We start from the raw sequence: 26,286 nt of genomic DNA, 5'->3' as shown, positions 1-26,286 counted from the left end.
TGACCATTCACGGGCAAGGGAACGTCCTCGCCTGTTAGGGTCCTGAGTCGGAATGCATTTTCTCCCAAAATTTCTGAAATTTGAAAAGGACCGAGCCACAGATTGTCAAACTTGTCGTGCTCTCCCTTTCTTTCATGAGCTTTGTCCCAACAAAGGACAAGATCGGAAATGCGAAAGGCCTTTACTTTTGCCCGTCTGTTGAACCAACGCTTGACTACTTCTTGGTGTTTGGCGAAATTATTTATAGCGTCGTCTCTTTTTTCCTCTAAGTATAACAGCTGGGACAACCTGGCTTCCACAACGTCATTGATTCCTAGGTATTCGCCCATGAACTGCAAAGTTGGTATTCTCAATTGTATCGGGAAGATGGGGTCAAGACCATATACTAAGTGGTATGGAGAAGTTCCAATGGCGGCCTTGCATCGGGTACGATCTGCCCAAAGGGCAAATCGGAGTTGGGTGTGCCAATCTCTCGGATTCTTGTCTAGGAGTCTTTTAATCACACTCAGGAGGTTTTTGTTCGTGGATTCCGCTAAACCATTACCTTGGGGGTAGTAATTAGATGAAAATTTTAAAGTGATCCCGTAATTGAAGGCCCAATTTGAAAATTTTAATGACGTGAAAGCAGAACCATTATCACAGACTAGAGCGTGAGGACAGCCAAAACGTGTAATAATATTCTCCTCTAAAAATTTAATAACAGCATCAGCATTGCATTGTTTCAATGATTGAGCTTCGGACCACCTTGTGCAATAATCAGAAGCGGTTAGAATGTACCTGTGTTGCGCAGAGGAGGGCGGGTTGATCGTACCTATGAAGTCGAGCGCCCATTGGCCAAATGGTTTTACCTCTATGACTGGTCGGAGTGGCATAGCTGGGGTTCGCTCCCTTGCTGCGGATACTTGGCACACATGACATTTCTTTACATGTTCGTGGGTGTCTCGGAATAAGGCAGGCCAATAATAGCCTGCCCTGAGGATTTGGTGAGCCGTTGCTAGGCCTGATCCGTGGCCGGTTCCAAACTTGGTATGGAACTGCTCCATAATCTGGCGTGCTTCATCCTCATTCACGCACCTCAGGTAAATGCCCTCATGATTTCTGCGGTATAAGACGGCACCTTGCAGCATGAAACGGCTACTCTTCATCCTTAGTGCCCTTTTCTGCACTGGGTTGAGGTGTGATGGGCATTTCTGATTAAGAAGGTAGAAAATTATGTCATCATACCACCTGCCTAGAGAGACCTGTTCAATCAGATACTGTTGATGTACGATTCCTGAGCATTCAGACGCGAGGGTTTGTGTCAAGGCCTGACCTCGTACTAGCTTCATAGGCTGGATTTCAATGTCATATTCCTGAATGATGGTCACCCATTTGCCTCTCCTTTCACCTAGCTCATTCTGCATCAATAATGTCTTTACTGCAACATCTGGTACTATGGCATATATCTTACTCCTTAGTATATAATGCCGGAACTTCCTGATGGCTTTGACTAGCGCATAGGCCTGCTTTTCAATGTTTGGGTATCTTAGTTCAGCCTCCTTCAACGGAGTACTCATGAACGCTATCGGGTGCTCACCCTTTTCCTCCTTTCGCTGAGTTAAGATTGCTGCACAGGTGTGCTCGGAGGCGAAGGAATAAATGTAAAACGGCCTTAGGTAGTCAGGGCTTACCAGAACCGGCGCCTGGACGATTGCTTGCTTGATCTCTTCGAACGCCCTTTTGGTTACTGGGGTCCATTCTATCTTGGCGTCCTTTTTCAACATATCGTTGAGAGGGCGAACTATTTCGGCAAACCCAGTTATAAATTTTCTAACAAAATTTATCTTTCCGAAATATGACTTAAGTTCCTTTTTACTTGCAGGGAGATTGATTTGCAGTATGGCCTTGATCCTATCAGGGTCAATTGCTATGCCCTTTTCTGAGATAACGTGGCCGAGGAGCTTGCCTTCGGTCACTCCGAACATACATTTCCTTGGATTTAAAGATATCCCGAATCGACGACAGCGCTGGAAAACCTTTCTTAGGTCATTCACGTGATCTGCCCTTTGCTTGGAGAAGACGGTCAAGTCGTCCATATAGACGATGATGCAGCGACCCACAAGGTCTTTGAATGCGATGTCCATGGCGCGTTGAAATGTAGCCCCTACGTTGATCAAACCAAAGGGCATTCTCCGATAAGCAAATATCCCCCACTTAGTGGTAAATGCAGTCTTAAGCCGGTCCTCGTACTCGACCATTACTTGGTTGTACCCGGAGTAACCATCCAGGAAAGACATCATCTGGGATCCGTTGACCGTCTGCAGGACTTCATCAAGGGAGGGCAGCGGGTAGTTATCCTTTTCTGATGCTCTGTTTAGATTACGGAAATCGACACACAGTCTGATTTCCCCGCTCTTCTTTCTTACTGGGACTAGATTAGCGACCCAGGTAGAATGTCGCACTGGAAAAATGATGCGAGCAGCCAGCAACTTCTTTACCTCTTGATATATTAATGGTTCGAGGAGGGCATTCACTGGACGCTGTCTCTGCCTGAAAGGTTTTGAATCTGGCTTGAGGGGTATGGTATGAGTTATCACAGATGTATCATAGGTTTTGAGATCCTCATACCCCCAAGCGATGATATCTGGGAATTCCCTCATATTTTTGAGGATTCCGTCTCTTTCTTGGGGCGTACACACTTTTCCAATCAGTACGTTCTTTTGATTTTCTTGCGTGCCTATATTGATTTTATCACAGGCGCCTCCTTCTGCAGTGCCTTCTTTGCGAGACTTGAGCTGGTCCCAGTCGAAAATTCGTTCTAACTGCACCATACCTTTGGGAATCGTATTTGTTCTGAGATTCAAGACCCCCTCTATGTCAATCTCGGCTTCTTGGGGTTCTTCCTCATCTATAATCTGAGTCGCAAACACATCTGAGCTTGTAATGAAGTCGATGATGTGTTTGTCATCATTGAACACCTGAAAATTAGTAACGTTGTCTGGGACTGATGGAACTGAGGCTAACTCTACTGTAAATTTCTTCAAACTTTACATTGATAGTGGCTCAAGCGCGCTTGCGGCCTGGGCTAATGAATTAGCGACCTGGTTTTGTGACCTGAATATGGTCTTGATGTTAAAAGCATCAAAGCTTTCCATTATGTCCCATACGCGATTGCGGTAAAGGCCGAGTCTCTTGTCATGGCAGGTGTATTGTCTTCGAACTTGCCTGACTACTACTTCGGAATCTCCGAAACAATGCAGGATCTGGGCTCCCTTTTTAGTGGCTAATAGCAAACCGTGAATTAAAGACTCGTATTCTGCTATATTGTTGGTGCAGTGAAACTGTAGCCTGTAGGAAGCTAAATAGGTTTCACCAGTGGGGCTTATCAGTTCTACCCCTGCTCCAGCCCCTCTCTTGGATTTAGAGCCATCGAACCTTAAGGTCCAAGTCTGATTTGGGCTGGTAACCTTGCTTGCTGCGGTTGCCGGACCTGTAATTTCATACTTTTGCCGCTCAGGGGGTGTGGTGACTTCCGGCCTGAGGGTATGAGTTTGTAGCACCTCTGAATGTCTCTTGCATGCCTGACTCAACGCTGCCCTGCATAGTGAACAAGTTGTTTCTGAATGGGCAGCATTGTGAACTCTGCACCGACTGGTTAGGAGCAAATTCGCAATAGAATCTTGATAGTTAAGCTGGGACGCTGGTCCTTCACATTTGCAAAAGAATTCCCTGAGGCTGCCGAATAACTCACCTTCCTCTGGCGACGGGGCCTCCACTACTAATTCATAACTTTCTACAATTTGCCCGAAATTTTGGACTGGGTTTGAGCATTGTACCAACAAGACTTCGTTCATTGACCCGACGTCTGCCCTATATGTGCCCAGGTCTGATTCTAAGAATAGGGTTTCATTAGCCTGATTATATTCCGTAATCATCAGCTTGAGCCGAGGTTCGGACTCAATCCGGATCTGATTTGCTACCCCTCTCCATGGTAGCCACATATGGGTGAAACTAGAATGCAGCCAGCCGTTCAGGACGCGGGTCCAATCTCGACTGAGTAGCATGCCATAGGCCCCCGGGATGTCCACCACCTGAATATCGATGTACATCTGAATACGTGGGTCAGCTGTTAGTTGCATGTGTATGTTGTTTAGCTCGCCCACTACAGTTACTTCAGATTTGTCCAACTGGGTAACCTTTCGGTTAGTCTTGGTGGGGGTCAGGCCTAAAGCACTACATACTGACAAGGGCATAACATTTGCTGAAGCTCCCGAGTCAATGAGGCAATTGTGCAAGTTCTTACCAAAGATTCGAAGAGTTAATAGAAAAGGGGGGGGTTCTAGCTTTTCGGTGAACAAGCTTATTGTAGGCTCCGATGGTAAGGTATCATTGTTCATAATTGAGATATCCTGAGTCCTTCCCCGTGCACGTGCTCCAAAGCCAGCCTCCATAGGTTGATCATTTTGGAACTCAGGTGGTGCAGCATAATTCACTGTTGCACCCCTGGGAGTTGTTGGTCCTCTCACCTCACCACTGATCTTCTGGGGTTGTCCTTGTACCATTCTCTGTCCGGAGTGATCGTCCATCCCTTTGGGTTGAGTCGGTGTGGGTTCCTTAAGACTATTCAAGACCATGTCCCTGACTTCGGAGACTTTCATTAGTTCAAAAAGGGGTAAGTTGACTTTCATCCTTTTGAATTCGTCTGCCACCAATTGGCCTAGCTTAGCAATCTCTATATTGCTGGACGACCTATCACTGGAGCCTGGATTTGTGACAGTAATTGGCTGGTTCTGCGGAACGAGCATTCTTGGCTGGGGGGGGGCCTTCTGGGACTGCCCTTGGCTTGCGTACTGTTGCGATGCCTTTGGATAACTTGGGTTATTAGTAGCATTCTGATCGGGAGGGACCTGGATGTCCTTGGGAGGTGTGGAAGTGGTGTAGGGGTTGCTGTTGCTGTTCTGGTTGTTATTGTTGTAATACCCCCGATTTGCGCGCTGGTACTGCTGAAATGCATTTACATCGACGGGCTGATTCGGGTCGGCCACCTCATTTTCATCCTGATTGGGGAAGAAAAATGGGGGAATGTAGGTTTCTAGAACAAGCGCAGTGTCATACCTTGGTGACGGCACTATTTCAAATCCAGAGGGAGGGAGCACTGGTTGAGGTATTGTGTTTTCCACCTCCCGCTGGAATATGCTGGCGGCAACCTGAAATTCGTCGCATTGTAACTCTGAGTGCTGGTTAGTGTTGTGTAACCTGCACCAGTTAGAAAGTGCTGCCTCTGCCAAAAATACCGTATCCGTTGGCCTGTTTTCTAATGCTGGCGGATTGTCAAGCGGAGTAGGCACTCCTCCATTGTTGGGACGGGTGTTCCATGTCCTTGCAGGTCTTTGATATCCTTGATTCTGGTATTGGCCTTGGTGTTGGTTCCTCTGATTACTTTGCAACTGATTATTCTGATTTCGCAGATGAGTAACTTCAGAGGACAGCCTTTTCATTTGGTCAGTCAGTTCCCGCATCTCATCCTTCTCCTCTTGGGTTCTTGATGACACAGTGGTATTTTGTAGATAGATGGGCTGCTTAGGAAGGATTTGGGATATAGGTGGTCCTGGATGAAGTACCAGTTGGCTGGTGAGCTGCTGAGGCTGATATGCCGGTTGTGGGATTGGGTTTAAAATGGGCGTTTGGTGGGCCAAAGCCTGACTGATTCCCTGGAGTTGGCTGGACGCAGCAGGGGGTCCTAATTGCATCAAGGGCCCGGCGATATTTTGGCCTAGCCCCTTACTAATTTCCATAGCCTTAGCATAGGCCTCAGTCAGTGTAGTCGGCGCAGGATGTGATTGTCGGACGAACATGGCTGTTAAATAATCCAGCGCTGAATAGTAGATTTCTCTTGCCGAAGCGTCACTCACCACATACGGATCCTGCAATCGAGTGAAGGCCTTATGGAACCTGTTGTTGAAAGAACTTATAGGCTCGTGTTCTTGTCTCTTGACTTCCACAAATTGCCTGTACAGCTCTGTGGGGGTTATAGGGATGCCATATTTTCCTGTGAAGGCTGTCTTCAACTTTTCCCAAGAGTCGATAGAAGATATCGGTAAATGTATGAACCAGTAAAATGCGTCTTCACCCAATGAATAAGGAAAAAGCCTGCATGCAACATCCGCGTATTCAATTCGCCTATTGCGCAACGCATCCACAAATATTTTGATATGCTCTTCCGCTGTCCTGTTTGGGTCATTTGGATGAAAAACGGAACAGAATCTGTCCGGGCTCTTGGGCATATCATGGTAAGCTGGGAAAATTAGCGGTGACGGGTTGTCTACCAACCATGTGGCACCATTTGGAGCAGGTGGATTGTGGGCCATCTGTGGCTGAGTTATCTGTGTTGTGATAGGAACTGGATTTGTAACCACTGGAACCGTAAAAACTGAACTCCCTGGAACGGCGAACTGCTGATTCGCCGAGCTGGACTCACTGGGGTCTGAAGGCTGGCGATAACCCCTGCGTCTGTAGAACTGAAAACCAAAAAATCTCTCTCGTTCTGGGCTTGATTTTTGGACTCTTTCGAATCTTTCAGGAGAAAAAGACCCAATTCGTTCCAGCGTGAGTTGTCTTGGGAGTTGATCTGGTGGATGGGGTATGGATCCTTCTCTGGCTGAGGAGGGTATGATCTTCCTCTGACTTCCAAGCCAGGGAGTGTAACTAATCCGCAATGTATGACTGATTCAGCCCCTGATTTGGCTGTTCAAGGGAAGGTTACGTGAGTATTCACAGGGCAACACCATGCTGCATCTTGAGCTGCCTTCCTAGTATCTGTTGTACGCAAGAAAGGGTAAAAGCTGATTCTGCGTCTTCCTTTCTGAGAGTAGTCTGATATGATCTTTGAGCTAGACTGCTCGGAATGCCCTCCTTCTAGCGCCAATTCTGTTGACGAGTCTGAAATCGCATTGCTGCAAACTCCATACGGCCAACGCAGAATAGAATAGCCGACTGATTATCCTACTCTCTCTTGAGATAAGGAAGTCTCTAATGCTGTTTTCTAAGTTTGATCAAAGGAGACTACCTCAAGGTTTCTTTTGTCAGGTCTTGACTGTGGGATCTCTCAGTGGCTTTATGTGTTTATGCTGGAAACACAAGGGGACTTACGTTTGATTGGCAATTCCATGTATAAATTCCCGGGGACTTTTTACGGTTTTCTTTCAGGTGACGTTGGTTCCTTGGTTCCCTCGAGCTCATGGATCTCGTCTGTTCTTTGTTCCCCTTCGACAGTCGAGTCCTCCTTGGCTGCATGGAGGAGTAGCAATTCGTGGCGGCTCTGCTGGGTAAGTTCATGCACTTCGATCCCCTGGGTGGATGGGATTTCTCCTTCCTCTATTTGGTCACCCGGCTTAGTTGGATTGGGGCCCTTTTGCTCGGTGTCCGGCATATCTGGAGCAGGAGGATCATTGGCTTGGAATGCCTCTATGTCGCTCTGGGAAGGCGGAGCAGGTATGCAATCCAAATCTATGGCGTCGTCGGACGAACTGGGGTCCTTTGAAGATGAAGTGGTCTCTGGCCTTCTTATGGGAATCTTCTCCCTTCTTGTTCTTTTGGACGTCCGAGTCCCTCTGCAAGCCTTAGCTTTCTTCCTTTTCTCTGGTTTTTCAGCTGATGACCTTTCGTCTTCGGAAGACTGAGAGTCGAAATTGCCCATCAGATGGTAAGTAAACTGGACACCCTCATGGACTAGCCTCTCGATCTGGTGATGTAACCATTGATCTGTGTATCTTGCCGGGGCTGCCATGACTGCTTCGAAATCCGTGATTGGGTCTTGAGACCAATCAACGCCTGGCAAGAGATGCCTTACTGCTTCGAATTCTCGGACTTGGAGACAGTTCCCCGAGTCTGTGAGCTGATCCGGGACCTGACGGTACTCAAAGAGTCGCATTTGCTGCACACTCAATCTAGAATATTCCCGTCGCCTGACTTCGTAGTCATCGGAGCAATTTTTCCAATAATCTTCAATTGACTCCTTTGCTCTGTAGCGCCTACCATAAGCTCTCTTTGCCAAATTGTCATGATCAAAACATTTCCTTGGGAAATGTTCCTGTAGGCCATAAGAGGCCAGCTCTGCAAGGGACTCCTCTGCTAGGGTGGGGGTTCTCAATTGGACATCATGGCTGCCTATGATCATTGGAAATGCGAATCCAGCCTGCTTGCTCTCTCGTAATAATATGCCGGTAGGGTGTGATTGTCTTGCCACCTCCATGAGGACTACCTTATCGGTTGGGTACCGCGGAAGTCGAAGGGGGGCACCTTCGAAACCAGCTATTCGGATGTAGGAGAACCTTGGGAACTGAATGAACCAGGCCCCATACCTCTGCACTAAAATGGTAGCTTGCTCCGAGAGCCTTATGTGTAACCCTCCCTGCATTAGCCTGACTAGGCGCATTGTGAAGGCGTCGTTGACGCGTTCGTATTGACCAACCGCGTAAGCCGGGCTGCTCTTTTCCCTTTGAGCTATATCCTGGTAGTGCAGCTGCGGGTAGCAATCATAAACCTTTACCTGGCCAGGCCCATTCCCGATCTCGCCTTTCATTATTAATCTTGGCAGTGGCTGGTTCTTTGCGAACATATAGACCAAATAGGAGGTCATGGTGAAATACTTCTTTGTCTCGAGTTCAATTAGCTGAGCGTGGATGTTATCACTTATGATCTGGGCCCAGTCAAACTTAGACTTTCCGGCAAAGACCTGTTCTGTAAAATAGAACATCCATTCTTCAAAGTAGTTGGACTTAGGAAGTCCCATGACTCGGCTAAGTAAGGTGACCATGTCCCCATGTTCATTATGAAAGTCACTCCTGGGGGTCTTTTTCACAATCCTGGTGCTTGAAGGCCTTTTCTCCTTGAACCATTCTTCGTTAATCAATGCCCTGCATCGGGCCGGGTTCATATCATATGCCCCTTGTGCCTCGTCCATTGTTGTAGCTATGGGATTATTTGGAAAGGGGATATCAAATGCATCACCAATAGCCTCAGGGGAGAAGTCGGCGATAGTTATATCTTCCAGAAGCACTAATCTGGACTTTGGTTCGTAATGCCGAGCAGCCTCCACTACTAATTCATAGTTCTGGATTGCTGGAGGAAAACCTGCTGCTTGGGCGATGCCACTTTCCACCATTTGCCTAGGCCTGCCATATGCTTTGGGTGAGAAGACCCGATCCCTGAAATCCTGAATATCAATGTGGCCAAGGTCGGTGTCACCAATGTTGTCCCAGACGCTCTGGACCTTTGACTCCCTTAATCCTCCCCTCTGATACTGATACTTCATTCTTTCAACTTTCTGCGGGATGTCTGATTTGGATGCTCGTGAGGTTTCGGCTGCAGCGGGTGTTTTTGATGATTCTGCCGCCGATTTAGGCATTTATCCTGCACAGCCAGACACGGATTACAAGGTGATACAAGAACGATAATGCGGGTTAGATAATAACAGAAGTGCTTCAACAGACCGGGATTAGTTTAAATATCATTTTGGCTAACAATTTGAGCATCATATCCCTGAAGATTTATGACTAAGCATTCTCACTTTCGAATTTTTGGATTAATCTTCAACAAAGGCAAAACATGAGAATTTTGAAAAGAGATGCAGTTTCCGGCCAAACCTCGGGAATGAATCCTAAATTTCGGATGTTCGAATAACGGAGATGCAGACTCCAAGCATTTCAAATTTTGCGTATTTGCCTATTTGATTCACACATTTTAAATGACCGTACGCGATAAAGCGTACTTACCTGATTGGAGCGAATGATGAGTGATTGCCCGACCTTGTTGCGCGGGGCGAGCGGATGATCTTGCAAAATTTGAATCCCAACGGTTATCCCTCCTATTTAAATTTTCGCGGTTTGGAGGATGAAAGAGGATTTATCAATTTCACATAGTTCTGTGCCTAGCAATCTGAATTTTAAATGGTTGATGGGAGGATGATGCGGTGTCTTACCTCCTTGTTTTCGGATTTGAGAGCTCTTTCAAATTTTGAATTGCATTCTTTGAATTTTGACAAATTGGAGGCTTCGGATTTAACCTTCGCGGACTTCGGACCTGGGGTAAAGGGTGTGGTTTGCGCTGAATAGTAGATTTTGCGTTAAAACTGTGCCTTTGTTGAAGCTTTGGCTCTTGCGTTACAAACTGTGCCTTCTGTGTTAAAACTTTGCTTTTTTAGGACTTCGCTTTCTACGTTTTTGCTCGCCCTGGCCTCCGTGTTACAAACTGTGCCTTCTGCGTGAAAACTTTGCTTTTTTAGGACTTCGCTTTCTGCGTTTTAGAACTTCGGAGCTTAAGTCGGAAGAGATGATTGCATTGGTTTTTAACTTCGCCTTCGTTTTTTGGTTCGGACCTAAAGTCCGAAAATGATCGCGTTGCTTTCAACTTCCATCTCCGCCGAAGTTCGGACCTGGGGTCCGAAATGCGATCGCACAGTGTTATTTTACTCGACTTTCGCCGACGTTCGGGGCTTAGGGTCCGAAAACGATAATCGCACTATGTTTTAACTTCAACTTGACTTTCGAAATTTCGGACGCTTAGGGTTCGAAAACGATATTCGCAATATGTTTTGTTTTTAAACTTTCACTTTGCCATTTCGGACGTGGGGGTCCGAAAACGATAATCGCACTATGTTTTGTTTTTAAACTTTCACTTCGCCATTTCGGACGTGGGGGTCCGAAAACGATATTCGCACTATGTTCGGGGCTTAGAGTCCGAAAACGATATTCGCACTATGTTCTAACTTCAACTTGACTTTTGTTGAAGTTCGGACCTCAGGGTCCGAAATGATCGCGTGATGTTTTTAAAACTTGACTTTTGTTGAAGTTCGGACCTCAGGGTCCGAAATGATCGCGTGATGTTTTTAAAACTTTGCCTTTGTGTTAGTTCGGAGCTTAGGGTCCGAAATGATCGCGTGATGTTTTTAAAACTTGACTTTTGTTGAAGTTCGGACCTCAGGGTCCGAAATGATCGCGTGATGTTTTTAAAACTTTGCCTTTGTTGAAGTTCGGACCTAAGGTCCGAAATGGATCGCACAGTGTTATGTTTTAACTTGAATTTGGAAATTTCGGACTTGGGGTCCGAAAGTGATTGTCACCTTATGTTTTTAAATTTTGAATTTCGAAATTTCAGACGCTTAAGTCCAAAAAAGGAGCGCATAACGTTTTTTTACCTTAACTTGACTTTCGCCAAGTTCGGACCTAAGGTCCGAAAAGGAGCGCATTCGGTTTAAACTTGCCTTCATGTTTTAAAACTTTTACTTTCGTAAAAGTTCGGACCTGGGGTCCGAAAAGTGTTTACATTATTCCTAGACTTTCACTTTTCACGAAGTTCGGACGTGGGGTCCGAAAAGGAGATGCATCATGTTAAACTTTGAAATTTTGGAACAAACTTTCGGCATTCTCGCCCGAAAGCCAGATCAGTCAGGAGGACTCATTGGTTCATTATTCCAACGTCGATCAGCTTATGGACTGATCACGAACTCGCTCGAAGAGAGACGAGAAACTCTGCTTGGATCCTCGGGATAACGATCAAAAAACTCAAAACAGGAAAGGGGGACCCTGTCGGCGACAGGGAGCGTGCGCAACGCACAACACGCCCCTACAACATTTTAGTCATGCATGAAAAAAATCTTCCAAAAAAAGTTGAGGAAGTTTGTGCTCATATTCTTTGATGACATACTCATATTCAACAAGTCTTGGAAGGAGCACTTATAGCATTTGGATGAAGTGTTGAGCCTACTGAAATCCGAATCCCTATTTGCAAAGGAGTCCAAATGTGAATTTGGAATGAAAGAATTGCTCTACCTTGGTCACATTATTAGTGAAGGAGGTGTGAAGATAGACCCTGAAAAGATTAGAGCTATCATTGATTGGCCTTCTCCCGAGAACATAACACACTTGAAGGGATTCTTGGGTCTTTGTAGGTTTTACAGTAGGTTTGTGAAGGGATACTCTCAGTTGGCTGCCCCCCTTACAGATCTTACAAGGAAGGGAGCTTTTGAGTGGTCAGAAAAGGCACAAACAGTGTTCGATCAGTTCAAGGAGATCATGAGCTCATGCACTGTTTTGGCCTTACCAGATTTCACCAAGCCTTTTGAATTGCAGTGTGATGCATCAGGAGAAGGTCTTGGTGCAGTTCTTATGCAAGACAAGCATCCTATTGTCTTTGAAAGTAGGAAGTTGAGAGGACCGGAAAGGCTATATTCAATATATGACAAGGAGATGCTTGCCATAATGCATGCCCTTGCGAAGTTCAGGCAGTATCTCGTGGGGAGTAAGTTCGTTGTTAAGACTTATCATAACAGTCTTAAGCACTTCATGCACTAGAAGGACTTGAACGAAAGGCAGCAGAAGTGGGTTAGTAAGCTTCAGGCTTATGACTGTGACATTGATTATGTCAAAGGGAAGAACAACATAGTGGCAGATGCTCTTTCCCGGCGACCCCATTTGAGCTCTATGAGTGAGCTTACAGCTGATTGGAGGGACTTGTTGCTTGCTGATTATGCCAAAAATCAGTTTGCAACCAGCATCATAGAGGGCACTTTTCATGATGAAAGGTATAGATTGATTGATGAACTGATTATGTACAAGGGTAGGATTCTTTTTCTACCCGAATCTAAGTTGAAAGAGAAGGGATTACAGACCTTTCATGACATTCCTCTTGCTGGCCATCAAGCTTTTTTCAAAACTAATAGGCAGATCCGAGAGAGATTCTCTTGGAAAGGGTTGAAAAAGGATGTTCTGAAGTATATCAGGGAATGCCATGTTTGTCAGAGGAACAAGGATGAGCACATTGCACCCACTCGATTGTTGCAACCACTGCCGATTCCCAGTCAAAAATGGGAAAGTAACTCTATGGATTTCATCACTGGGTTGCCAAGAGCTAGTGGGAAGGATTGTATCTATGTGGTGGTAGATAGATTAACGAAATTTGCTCATTTTTTCGCTATCACCAGCTCCTTTACAACAACTCAGGTTGCTGATTTGTTCTTTTGTGAGGTGTTTAGGTTACATGGGCTGCCTAAAAACATTATGAGTGATAGTGACAACAAGTTCCTAAGCTCTTTCTGGTAGGATATTTTCAGATTGTGTGGTACTGTGCTCACCCCAAGCACAAGTTACCATCCTCAGACAGATGGACAAACTGAGATAGTTAATAAGTGGTTGGAAGGTTATTTGAGAAATTATGTTTCAGAACAACAGAAGGCATGGGTAAGATGGCTACACCTTGGTGAATACTGCTATAATTCCACTTATCACATGTCCATTCGGATGTCTCCTTTCATGGCACTCTACGGATATGAGGCCCCTAGCTTTGCTGATTTGGTGTTTGGAGATAGCAGAGCACCTCAAGCTAGGGATATGGTTCAACAGTGTTAGGATATTCTGAAGGCATTGAAGGACAACCTCCAGATTGCACAAAATCAGCAGAAGATGTATGCTGATCAGCAACGAATTGAGCGTTCATTTGAGGTTGGTGATATGGTCTACATGAGACTCTAGCCCTTCAGACAGTCTACTCTTAAGAAGAGTGGAGCAGAAAAGCTTAAGCCACGTTTTTATGGACCATTCAGGGTCATCAGGCGAGTGAGAGTTGTGGCTTATGAGTTGGAGCTACCCGCGAGTAGCCAAGTACATAATGTCTTTCATGTGTCATGCCTCAAAAAGGCGTTTGGGCACAATGTGATAGTTTTTTCTGATCTACCTCCTTTGGATGAAGAGGGAGAGTTGGTGCTAGTTCCTGAAGCAATCCTTGATGTTAGGGAACGATTTTTGAGGAGGACCATCAGAGAATATTTGGTTAAGTGGAAAGACTTAGCAGTGCAGGATGCTACTTGGGAAAATGAGGAGATATTAAAGCATCCTGGTTTGCGATTGCTTGAGGACAAGCAATTTTAGGGAGGGTAGACTGTAATGTCCCCTTCTCAATGATGTGCATTCAGTGGTCCCATTGGCCTATTCTGGAGACCCGTAGGCTATGTGGAAAGAAGAATTAGGGTTTCCAACTTTTGTGGAGTTCTGCTCGAGCTTTTTAGGGTTTACCAGGAGGGAATTCTTCAGTTTTGTCTATGGTTTCCTTTTGGGTTTTTCATGAGCTCCAGGGTGGCATAACATGCATTTGTTTCTTTGGTGAAGTGAGAACTTACTATTTTTAGTAAGTTAGGGTTCGACTGTTTGGATGATGCTGTCTTATTGAGATTTCCAAGCTCTTTCTCTGGGTGCGAAGATCATGTTTTTCGGAGGAGTATTTCATGACTTACTATTTTTAGTAAGTGGCAGTATTGAGCAATTCTAATTTTATCAATTTGGAGAGGGTCCTGATCTTGTAGCAGTTCAGTGGTCTTCATTGCTTAGCTTCATCTTGGATTTTGTTGATAATCAGTATTGGAGTTATAAGTGATTTAATTAAATATTATTTCCTTATCCTAAGGTTTAATATTTAATTATTTTATTACTAATTAATGATATATTGGGTGACTTAGGAAAAGACATTTATATTTAATATCAATTATATTTTTCTAAGTTAGGCATTGAAATTTGAAGAATGCATTATGCTCTTATTGAAGACTTAGGCAAGTTAGAACTTGTTTAAATTATTGGTAAAAAGTGCAACTTGGGCGCCCACCTTGGGAAATGAAATGAAATGCAAATTGGAGGTGAATTTGGGGGCAATTACATTTGAATTTCAGAGGAAAAAACTATAAATAGAGGTGCGTGGCCTCCCATTTGGATATCTTGAAAAATTGCATCGTTGTGCTGCCGGTTTGGCAATAGAAATCTGAGCTTCGAAGTGAGCCTTCCTAGCTAAGTGCAGTTTCGTACTTGCAAGATAGTACCTAGCTGTTTTCCATGTTCTCTCAGTGATCTTTGTGAGTTTGTTGAAGTGTGGGATTGCTGGTTCTTCTGTAGTTCGAGTTTTGGTGTGTTTCCAGGCTGCTGGGGACGTCATGGCTGAAGCATACTTCTGTTCATAAGTCTCCGTGTGATCTCCTGTTGCTTATGGGTATTGGCTCTTTGTTTTTCTATGTCCTAGGTGATGACATTTGTAATTTTTCGGCTCTAATCTCTGAGTAATCATTTTTATTATGCAAATCGAACTTTCCAGCTTTGGCGTTTTTCTCTATGTGGGCATTTTGGAAGCGAGTTGAGTTGAATGGGATATTTGGAGGTCAGTTTGTTGATTGTACTTGGTCATTAATGATATATTAGCAGTTTGGGAGTTGTTTGGGGATGTTGGTGTGAGTTGTGAGTGATTTTTATGCATTTTGGTGTGTCTGGGTGTTGCTGGTTGTGCATTTCAGCTTGCTATCATAAAATTACAGATTTCCAGAAGCTGGTGTTTGGATGTGCCTTTTGTAGTGTGAGTTGGTTAGTTGATTTGAGAGTGATTTGGGGTGTTTTGGGGTGAGTTCGGAGAGAGATTTGAGCATTTCTTAGTTTCTTGAAGCTGCTGGTCTGAGTGTTATTGATCCTAGGATTTCATAAATTCATGTTGAAGGACCTTTTCGGAGTTAGTAACTGTTTGAAGAAATTTATCAGCATCGGACATCATTACTTCTCTATTCTATCTCTCTATTTTATATTGTAAGGTTAAGTAGTAGTACTACTAACCATTTTTGGATTGTAAGCATTCCCACTGGAAAGTGGAAGAGGCTGGCTTGCCGCCTATATTTTGATAGTTGTTACTTAGTCCTCCCGCTGCATAAGGGGTTGAGTGATATCTATTTGTAATAGTTCTCCTGCTGCATAAGCAGTTGAGTGATGGTTTATTTTAATGATCCTCCTGCTGCATAAGCGGTTGAGTTGAGCTTGTTTGGTGTGTTCAGTTCTCCCATTGAAACATTGCGGTTGAGTGATTCGTGTTTTGGGAGTGTGGTTCTCTTGGCTGGTCTATCGCCAAGTTTCTTGATTCACCCGCTGGATAGGTGGAAGGGGCTGGCTTGCCGCCCATTATTGTATTCAGCACTTTAACAAATTATTACTAACGATCCCCTGCTGCCGTATGCTCTCACCCTCCCAGTCTGGGCTCTCAGTGATCAAAAGGTGTAGGGTTCCCTTTAGTTGTTTGGATTTCATTATTCTAACCCTAACGGGTGATTGGTGTGATTGTAATCTTGCTATTGAAAAATCAAAAAATTTAAGGGGAATATTTCATTTTCATTGTAGGCAATTTTTATTGCACTATAATTTGTCTTCTATTGCTACAACTATAGTTTTCGATGTTGGAAATTATATTGGAGATAATCAGTTTATCAGATTATTGGGCCAACTTCAATACTTGATCAACACTCAATGATATCAACAAAATTCGGGTATGTCTTTATGTGTTATTAATTTTACCTTCAAATTATTGATAAAATGCTCTATTTTAGGATGATGGATAATTGTTCGACAAAATACTTAACTTGGTTATTTAAGTGAAATAATTTATTTCCATATAATATTGTAACTATCGGTTAATTTCAGTTGCTTTAAGTGACCTAATTTCTTTCCATATAATATTGTAACTATCGATTAGTTTCGGTTGCTATCGGTCTCCCCATGGAAGGTGTCTCCATCCCTACAAAACCTAAAGGTAACTATAAGGAAGAAGGATTTCAAAAAATTCCTCAAGAAACATGAGAAGATTACTTGTTTGCAGAATAGGTTTAACTACGAGGACCCTACTAGGGGTGTGGCTATTCATTGTAGAGAATCTCATGAGGTACATCATCTTGGATGGAAGATTTAAATGACTTCATTCTAAGCTTTTTCCCATGTTAAGCAATTTTAGGCACAATCTGAAAATTGACTTTGCTTTTTGGATACATTCTTCTCTTGTCCACTTGGTAATGTGGTCTAGTCTAAATCCAAAGGTCTCCCTCTTCATCAAGGTCTAATTTATCAGCTCTATTGCTATAATCTAAGCCTTACCCTAACCCTAGCATCTTTCCCCTGCATTACCAATCCTTCCCATAATATTATTTTATAAAGGCTCATTAAAATAATATTTCCAGTTTTAATTTCTCCTTGGCCAATATATCAACAAGTCCAACAACTCATTCCCTTTCCAACAAAATTAGCCTATGAGAATGATGGAATAGGCTAATCAAATACCTAAGTGATCACTAAGGAGAAGGGGTCATTACAGTCCTCCCTTCCCGAAATTGCTTGGCCTTAAGCAATTGCAATTCTGGATGCAGTAGAATTTCTTCTCCTTCCCATGTGGTGTCTTCCAAAGGCAAATCTATCCATTCACACTAAATACTCTCTGATCACTCTACTCTTCAATCTCCATTCCCTCACTTCTAAGATCTCAGTAGGAACCAATACCAATCTCCTCCTCATCCAAAGGGGGTAAATATGGAGAAGGAAAACATGTTGCCTGAGTGCCTTCTTGAGACAAGACACATGAACAACATTATGAATCTTACTACCAAGTGGTAACTCGAGTTCATATGCTACTTCTCCAATCCTCGTCAAAATCTTGTATGGACCATAGAGCCTTAGTGTTGTTCTCGCACACATCACCCCGTCCATGACAAGGGTCCCCTGTTTTGTGTGTGTGGTTTGCCTCATAGAGATAGAGGCCCATGTTTGAAATCGCCTCTACAAATGTCAGCAAACTCCCTACAATCTCTTGATATATGCCAAATTTAGTCTAAGCTAGAAAATGGGCTTGAAGTCGCGAATCACAGACATGAAGGATGGCGAAATCATAGGTCGCCATTATGTCCAAAATCAATGGAAATATCTCGAGCAGAAGCCATGTTCAATATTAGAGGGTCAAAGCAAAGTATTGAGGTTCATGTGTTTTGAAACAAAACCCTGAAAATATCGAAGAATACCCAAAAATCTCCCCCAAAATGATCGCGCGTGAAGTTTTGAGGGCATCAAAATGCAAAGAGTGAAGTCACGATTTCCTCTTATTCGCTGAACTAAACCCTTCATATGCAAAGCAGAGAGTTCCTGCATTCTTCTTGGTTGCATCAATCATGTTCTTTGTCTTCCCCAACTCTGGAATCGCCGTAAAAATACCGAATGGCTGGACATTTGAAATAGGGTAAGTTCGAGCCTAGTGAATACGACTAAATTTGCTCTTTCAAAGCTTCTAAAATTGTCGAGAAAAAACCTAAGCCTACATAACCCAAAAATATACCCATAAAAAATGATGGCGAAATATCTACAATTTGAGTGTTTTTTTAATAAAGTCGATGAAAGGGAGATAAAGCTTCAAATGATATTTTAGTTACAAAGGTCAACAGGGATCCGACATGACTTATATTTCCGAGTCAAGAGGAAAAGATACGTATAACTACGGTTTTTTTAAGCCTTTATTATCACCCTCTTGCAATTCACTTAAAATCGCCAAAATTTCCCCTTACATGCAAAATGAAAGTTAAAAGAATAAAGGAAAAGGGAAAGTTTGCATTTTCCCCTTATAGGCCGAAAATATCCCAAAACGTAAATTTTGAAGGAAAGAATAAATAAAGTTCAAACTTTATTTCTTCAAAGAGAAATCATTTCGTCGTTCTTTTTGCCTCTAAAAGTCAATAATATGTTGAAAACATAGAGCCTCAACATGAATAAAAATTGAAGCATTTAAAGGAGGCATTTAAAAAATGCTAAAGTGTCTTTTGACACTTTTCCTCAAAAAGCCGAATTTCTTCCCTTATTGGCTAAATCGCAATTTTGGAAATAAAGGAGGGGGCGTTTTAAAAAAAAGGAATCCCATTCCCATTTTGCCTCAAATGACCGAATTTCACCCTTTTCTCGAATCGGCTAAGTAAAAAAGAAGAAAAGAGGGAGTCGACTTTTCACAATTTCCCTAAAAAAGCCGAAATTCTCCCCTCACCAACTCAACAAGTTGTATTCTAAAAATCTAAGGGGGCAAAACCAAGTAAAAATAAAAGGGCATTCAAACTTGCAAAGCCGAGTTTTTCCCTCAAAAGGCTAAGTGGTGTGATCATTTTGTCAGATCAAAGCCCAGCGTTGCCTTGAAAGCATTTAATATTTGTCAAAATTACTTTAATTTTTCAAGGTGATTGATTCAATTTAAATTTGCTTTTGTAGATCGATGCTGTTGGAAAAAGCTGAGGAAAAACTCGAAGTTTAGATTGAAGACATGATTGCAATCAAAGCAGGGAAGCGAAGATGTAGAACGCAGGATCAAGATGGTGATCACGGAGCATTACCAATGAAGAACACACAGAATGCTACAAATGTATGAATACTAAAAAATACACAGCTGGAATTGATTTCAGAAAATCAGTTTGTAAAACTGAATTGATTTAATGTAAATAACTACCCGTGGGCCCCTTATTAATGCAATATAAAACAAGGGTATTGTTGATGTGTTTTTTATGCACATGCGAACACAGAATAAAATACCAAGGTATCTTATCCTCTCTTGAACAAAGTTTCCCCGAATGTTGAAGATTTCGCCTAAGGATCATTCGAGAAGACTCCAAGGTTTTTATATGTAGGGTCTCTACGTGTGGATAAGCTCAATTTGGTCTAATGTGATTATGTTGGAATCACAAAGGGGACTTACATTTGAATGCCTGAGCATCTGATTTGCTGGAACACAAGTCCTATTTACTCACCGGGACAATAAAGAAATATCAAAAGATGAAAGGCTCAAAAAGTCTACTCTAAGACCTAGAATGTGAGAAGATGGATGAATGACTAGGTGGAGTCCTACTGCGCTGGGTCTCACCATCAGGCTGAACAATTCCACACCAACTCAGTGCGATCTTCTAAAGAATGCTTCGAATATGTTCAAATCGTATACCATCAAACACTGATCACCATTCAAGATAATGCATGAACAATAGATGTGTAACGACTCGAGATACATTTATCTCCTTGCTTCCAGCATGGGTGATATGATGATTTGGGATCCTGACATCATCATGATCAGTGCTCTACTTCTTTGGGATTGGGATGAGTTGTTCCATCATTCAAGGCATGACGATATTTATACCAGAGTGGCATAGAGACAACATGGTGGATTATTCTTGAGAATAATTTGGGACTCTGGGTAGCTCAATGATGAGCAAATAGTACCAAACCGGTACTGAGAAGGGGGGGGGGGTGAATCAGTATAGACAAAATACAGTCCTAAACCGGTTCAACAGCAATTACTCCAAATGACTGGCAAACAGTGACACCGGTTTGAAACAGAGTGCAACCGGTAAAACCCAGAACAACTTAAAACAATCATAAACCGGTTACTCACTTAGCTTTCCACTCAACTCAGAACTACACTACCATTTCACCGTTATGTATGAACAGGTAATCTATCATCATATCTTCACAACAGCTAGTTCAACATGTTTTGTTGACAGGCATAAAACACAGAACCATCATATGCTTAACAGGTAATAACAAAGCATCACACATGACACATATTTTTCACATGGAAACCCAACTGGGAAAAACCATGGTGGGGATGAATACCCACAAGCTTGTTGTTGAACTCTTTGGAAGTCCGCTCTGTTAGGAGTCTTGTCCAGTTAAAGACATTACAAAAGGTTCTGCTAGGAACCGATCCTGTTAGAGATCACCCGGTTAAGGATGGCTACAATACACGGTTAAGGGTTAAACCCTGTTAAGGGTACCTTGTTAGAGGATTTCAAGAACTCAATAGCTAAAGGATTTCCAGAGCTCTCTAGCTTTCCAGATCTCAATAACTTTGAGTTACCTTGTTAAGGGATTTACAACAAGCCGGTTAAGGCTACCCTGTTAGGGGATTTTCCAACTGTTGAGGTGGTTAGAGATCAACAGGTATTACAATAATCTGGTAACAACACTCAATGCCAATGCAGATCCGCTTAAGCTCCTCTTCACCTTCTGCACTTACACTCTGCAGGTATCACTTCTCTCCTCTGGTCTGGCAAGGATCTCGTATCCCTTCTCTTGGATACTCACACACAACTTTTGCCAACAACCTCTGAAAGAATCACAACATTGACCTTATAGGACAACAGACAGGTCGGTAGCATAAACCCTAAACCCTAGACCTATTAGGTTAAGGAATTCAAACGGTTCAATCCTGATCGTTGATCATACTGTATTGAATGCAACAGTCTTGATCCAATCTCAAGACATTCTCCATCGTTTGTTTTCCACCGATTTCATGGCGGCTGATAACCCATCACACGTTATCACCGTTTACAGACTTCGCACATTCCCGAGGTAGATAGGAACAATCTCCTTTATGCAAGATCCTTCACGCGCACAAGGCTGACGTGGCAACATGATCTGTTCTTCATTACAATGCTAACTCATCACACAATGTCACCGGTTGAGCCATACAGGCTTGAAGCACTTCAACCGGAAACCCTGAAGTTGAGACTACTAACCGATAGTCATACAACGCTTCCATGTGCTGGTTCCCATAACCATATGCCAGTTCATCTTGAACAAGCACACCGATTCACTTTGGCACAAATGCCGGTTCACAGTGTTATACCGGTTCTCACATATGCCGGTTCATACCTCTTCAACATATTGACATCAATGACAACATACAATGTCATTATGTCCACATACCGGTTCACATAATGCCAACAGGTGGATTATTCTTGAGAATAATTTGGGACTCTGGGATCATTCATATTCTCATTTGGTTTCAGGCAGTTGTTTCCAGGACTGCATTAGCATTGCTTGTGGACAAGCAATCTTGGGAAGGGCGGATTGTAATGTCCCCTTAGCCAGAATCCACATATCAAGATCAGTCTATTAACGAAGTCCTCGTAGACTGATAAGGATGGGTAGAGGACACTGGACTGGTGATTTCTCCTATTTCAGAGGGAACTTTAGAGTAAACATGGGTGGAATTAGTCGACATTATTGTTATCTCCAAGTCGCCGCGTCTAAAACTGCATTAAACCCTAGAAAATCTCCTTCAAAGGCATACATGAGTCTAGAGAGAGAGTGAGGTGCTTCCTTGTCAGGTGTCCATGAGGAGAGAGAAAAAAAAGCAAATTAAAAGAGATATTAAAGTTGATGCATATTACTTTATAATCTCTCCTTGGGTCACTTAAAACATGTTAATAATATTAAATTTCACCTTTCCTATGCACCTATTCCTAGCAAGAGTGTGAATGGGGAAGAGAGAGATAAAAGGTTAGTATAAATGGAAAAATCATATAACATAAAGTGTATGTCCCAAGTGGGACAATTATTATGAGGATAAAGTAACTATTATTTAATTCATTAATTCAATTGAGGTGTTAGGGTTCCAACCCTAATTAGGGCAACTTGAGGAAAGGTTATTTAAAGGTCATTCGAGACTCATTTCTATTCATGTTTTTGGATATCATTTCTCTTTCATGTCTCCTTTGAGGAGCTTGGCAACCTCAGGGTTTTGAGAACTTTGGAGACGGAAACCTCCATTGTTTGCACATCTACAGCAGTGAGAGACCAGTGCACATCTACAGCTGCGAGAGACCAGCCAAGGGTGTGAGGAGAAGCTTCATTTTTTGAAGTTTCCATTGGGCATCAAAGTTGGATAAGTTGTAGCAAATCTGAAGCCACCTATTTGCTTGTGTGGCCATACCGTGTCAGGGTAGAGGGAGCTCAAGAAATATAGTTTTCAGCACCATAGTTGTTATGTTTGTCACCAGCAACACTTTGTCTAAATGTTGAATACCATACAACAATCTTTAGTGGTATTTGGAACAACAGTTAGAAGTTATTTGTGGATTGGCTGAGTGAGGTGCTTGTGTGCCTAGCCAACCCACTCTTCTCCTTGTGCAAGGTCAATACTCTAATACAAACTTCTTTCTCATCAGTTCCTTATTGTCACACAATCATCTAAACACAACAGACGAGTTTTGAAAGGTTGCAGCAGTCTAAAGGTTATTTAAAGACATAAAAATCAGTCCATCAGCAAGCTGTCCCATACAAGGATTTGGAGCTCACAACAAACTCCATCTCAAGGGGAAAGTACAGTTTATATATTCCATCATTATTGCCTTCAGCAGACCATCATATGTTAGTGATTTGAAGAGGAAAGGATCATATTTCTGATCTCTGTGAGTCTTTTTCTGAGTAAACACCTCATTTTCTAAGTGTGCAGCTTGGTTGTGTGCTACCTTTCAAGTTTACTTTATCTGCATCAAGCTACCGGGTATGTAGTTAGTGTTTTTGAGACTTCATTGGCTTTGTAATAGCACTCATATCAAAGTGCTTAATGTACTCATCTTCAATAGAAATCTGATACAAAGACGAGCTTGAATGTAATTTTCAATTTAGTTTTCAGTTTGCTTCATTTTTGTAAAAGAAAGTATTTATCACTCTTTCAAAAAGTTCAAAAGAAATCATAGAAAACACATCTTCTGCAACTTTTGTCTAGCTCTAAAAGACCACCAAATAACAGGAGAACAAAGATTAATAAATTAGAACTCACAGGCAGGTTACTCAGTTTCAGATTTCAATGTTCCACTGGGGTTGGGACATTACAAATAGGCTAATCAAATACCCAAGTGATCACTAAGGAGAAGGGGGCATTACATTTTTGGAGATGTTTGGTGCATAGGATAGCTGATAGCCTTGGAGACAATACAAGAGACACCCAAGAGCTTCCGTTGAGTATCAAGGATGCCTTGAAGTCCCTCCAAAGTCCCCAATACCTAGTTGTCCCCATCCCTAGAAACGATAGATTTTAGAGGGGGACACATCACCATTGGACAGTGGTCAACACAACAAAAAAAGCAGCACAGCAACATAATCCTGAGATATGGTTACCAAATGGATGATGTAAGGGAATATTTATACAAAGGAATGGTTGTCCATTATAAAAAGTGGCTCAATAAAGTTTGTAAGTAATTAAGATCTTATAATTGTGCCAATTTTGTTAAGACAAACATCATGAAACATGCAACACTTTGACTATTTTCATGAGAATGCTTCACTAAAAGCTCAAGAAGATATTATTTTCAAATAAAATTCCCTACATAAAGATAGGAACAGAATGAACCAATGCACACTAGGGATTCACCGCAACAGGAATAACAGGCTTTTGAGTAAAGTTTTCAGGAGATGGCACTTGTTTGGCTATGGCACTAGCATATTTACATGATTTCACTACACAATACTGTTTTAACACAATTTTCTTCAATCCATGGCAGATATTCAGTTATTAAAATATTATCATATTTAATAGTAGAGAGGTAGGATTCTTTTGCCCTGAAGAGAATATACAGAGCTCACTAAATATGCTTTCCACATAATTCATAACTGGTGCAGTATTAGACATAAATGGCATCTTGGTAGTGGCTGTATCTGGTGTCTTCAAACTGCTTTAGGATGTCTTGATTCTCTTCCCAGAATGATTAGTATATTCTTATCAAGGAAAGAGGTTTGTATATGAAATGATAATGGGAGATCTAAGTAGGTTGATTGGTTTTCACATAGGGATATTTCCAGGGATCTGATCCTTGATGATACACATGATCAACATAGTTGACTTTGACAACATATTTAAGGAAGGCCTTGAAGATGTTGAGCCAAGGTAGAAAGGCCATATTTGGCCATATTAAGAGGAAAATATTACAAAATCAATTCTCTGCTTTGACTCACATGTCATTTAAATGAATATTAGGTGCAAACCTAGATTTTTTTGTGAATTAGAACTCTAGAGGTTGGTTATGAATGATAAGGAACACTAGCATAGGATGATCTAACACTTCCTGGCCCAGATATTTTTACTTTCAGCTTAGACTCCTAGGGTGATAGGTTTTAGTCCATGTACCATTGTATAGGCTAGTTAGAACCACTCTTACTATGGTTTTTGTGTACTATAGTCTGGCAAATGAGAACTCAAAGCATATCTTTTGGTACCATGAATTAAATTCCCTGGACAGTTGTGGTTCATAGTGGTCAATGATATCATGTTATCCTTTGCAAAACTGTTCATTTTGGTTGTTGTTTACAGCATGCTCTTCTTTTTCTTTTATACCATTGGAAGGAGAAATGTGATGTTACTTTTGAAGGTTCCAATAAGACATTTTGTGGCATGAATTTTGCTAGATTTTTGGATGGCTTAGCTAATCAGGTTGTTAAGAAAAAGCTCCTATCACATGGGAGGTATATGATATCTTTTGATTGCAGAGGCTCAATAGAAGATGCTTGTTCCTTTTGCTTAGGGGGAACAAGTGTTGCAATGACAGTGTTACCATTATATGTACTTTATTTTGCATGTAATACATGGTTTAGTTTCACATAAAAAATAAGAGAATCTCCTGACATTTCTTTCAATAACTTTATACTGACATGCACCATGTTCTTCACCTGTCTAATTCTTTTTCATCGAGCTGGCCACTGTATAAACGCTTTTGCAATTTTTCATCAGCCAGGTTTACATGCTCTTTTCCAATGTCCAACGAATATCCCACAATTGGAACCCCTAACAAGTATGCAACTGCACATTTGCAAAAACAAAGAAATTTTTCTCAAGGTCGCACCAACATACCTGAATTGAAATGTAAGCTAATATTGACAAAGACAGAGACATTCAGAGAGGCATAAAAGACCACTTTATCATTTATACTTCTATAAAATTTTGTTCACCTTCAGCTGGATTTGCTTCGCCACCAGATTCAAAATTCAAAAATATAGATTTCAGAAACGCTCAAGTTTCAATTTATTAATTTTATTGAAAACAAAGTTGCAATAATGTTGTCGGAATTTTTATTTTATATTTTTGTTCATTTTTAACCAAAATAATCAGAATTTCCCGATTAATCAGTGTTTTGGGTTATTTGTTTCCTTTTGAAAATATAGGAAATTTGTAAAAAGGGAAAAGTTGTTATTTTTAAGAAAACATATAGGAAACTTTGTGATTTTTATAGGACAGAATTTTTGGGGATTTTCAAGGAATAAAGTCCAAATGATATATCTAGTTTTAGATGGTGAGAGCAGTCATTAATTTTTCTCATAGCAATCTTGGATGAAGTGGTTAGAAAGATACTTTAAAAAGTTTTCTTTAATGATTTTCTAGCTAGCGTATCACAACAATCAAATATAATACAAAATAATGACGAAAATTGAAGAGAGTTGTTACCTATTTATAGTTGATCTTTTTCTCCCAAAGCATTGTAATTAAAGTACAATGCCTATTATTATGTTTCAATAATATGGTTTATTCGACTATGTATTAATGGTTTGTCAACTTCAAGTTGTTACAAGAGCGAGTTAGTTGACTGTTGTGTTCCTCTTGGCAATTGTTGGGTTCTTGTTGATGTGTATTTTGTACACGACCAAACACAGAATAAAATACCCAGAGGTATCTTAT

The 26,286-nt window shown here is 41.9% G+C and overlaps 1 protein-coding gene across 3 annotated transcripts in view; it reads right to left on the bottom strand.

Moving 5' to 3' along the window:
• LOC131036194 (uncharacterized) overlaps window positions 1-26,286 on the bottom strand; it is a 272,281-nt gene that overhangs the window by 29,974 nt on the left and 216,021 nt on the right. For all 3 annotated transcript variants that reach the window (XM_057968026.2, XM_057968025.2, XM_059213011.1), the window contains exon 7: window positions 25,284-25,413. In XM_057968026.2, the coding sequence (XP_057824009.2) occupies window positions 25,284-25,413 (130 nt within the window). The remainder of the gene's footprint in view (window positions 1-25,283; window positions 25,414-26,286) is intronic.

The sequence above is a fragment of the Cryptomeria japonica genome, chromosome 10, assembly GCF_030272615.1.
Source record: "Cryptomeria japonica chromosome 10, Sugi_1.0, whole genome shotgun sequence".
Classification (NCBI taxonomy): Eukaryota; Viridiplantae; Streptophyta; class Pinopsida; order Cupressales; family Cupressaceae; genus Cryptomeria; species Cryptomeria japonica.
The sequence above is the reverse complement of the archived record's forward strand: the minus strand, read 5'-3'. Positions and strand labels throughout refer to the sequence as shown.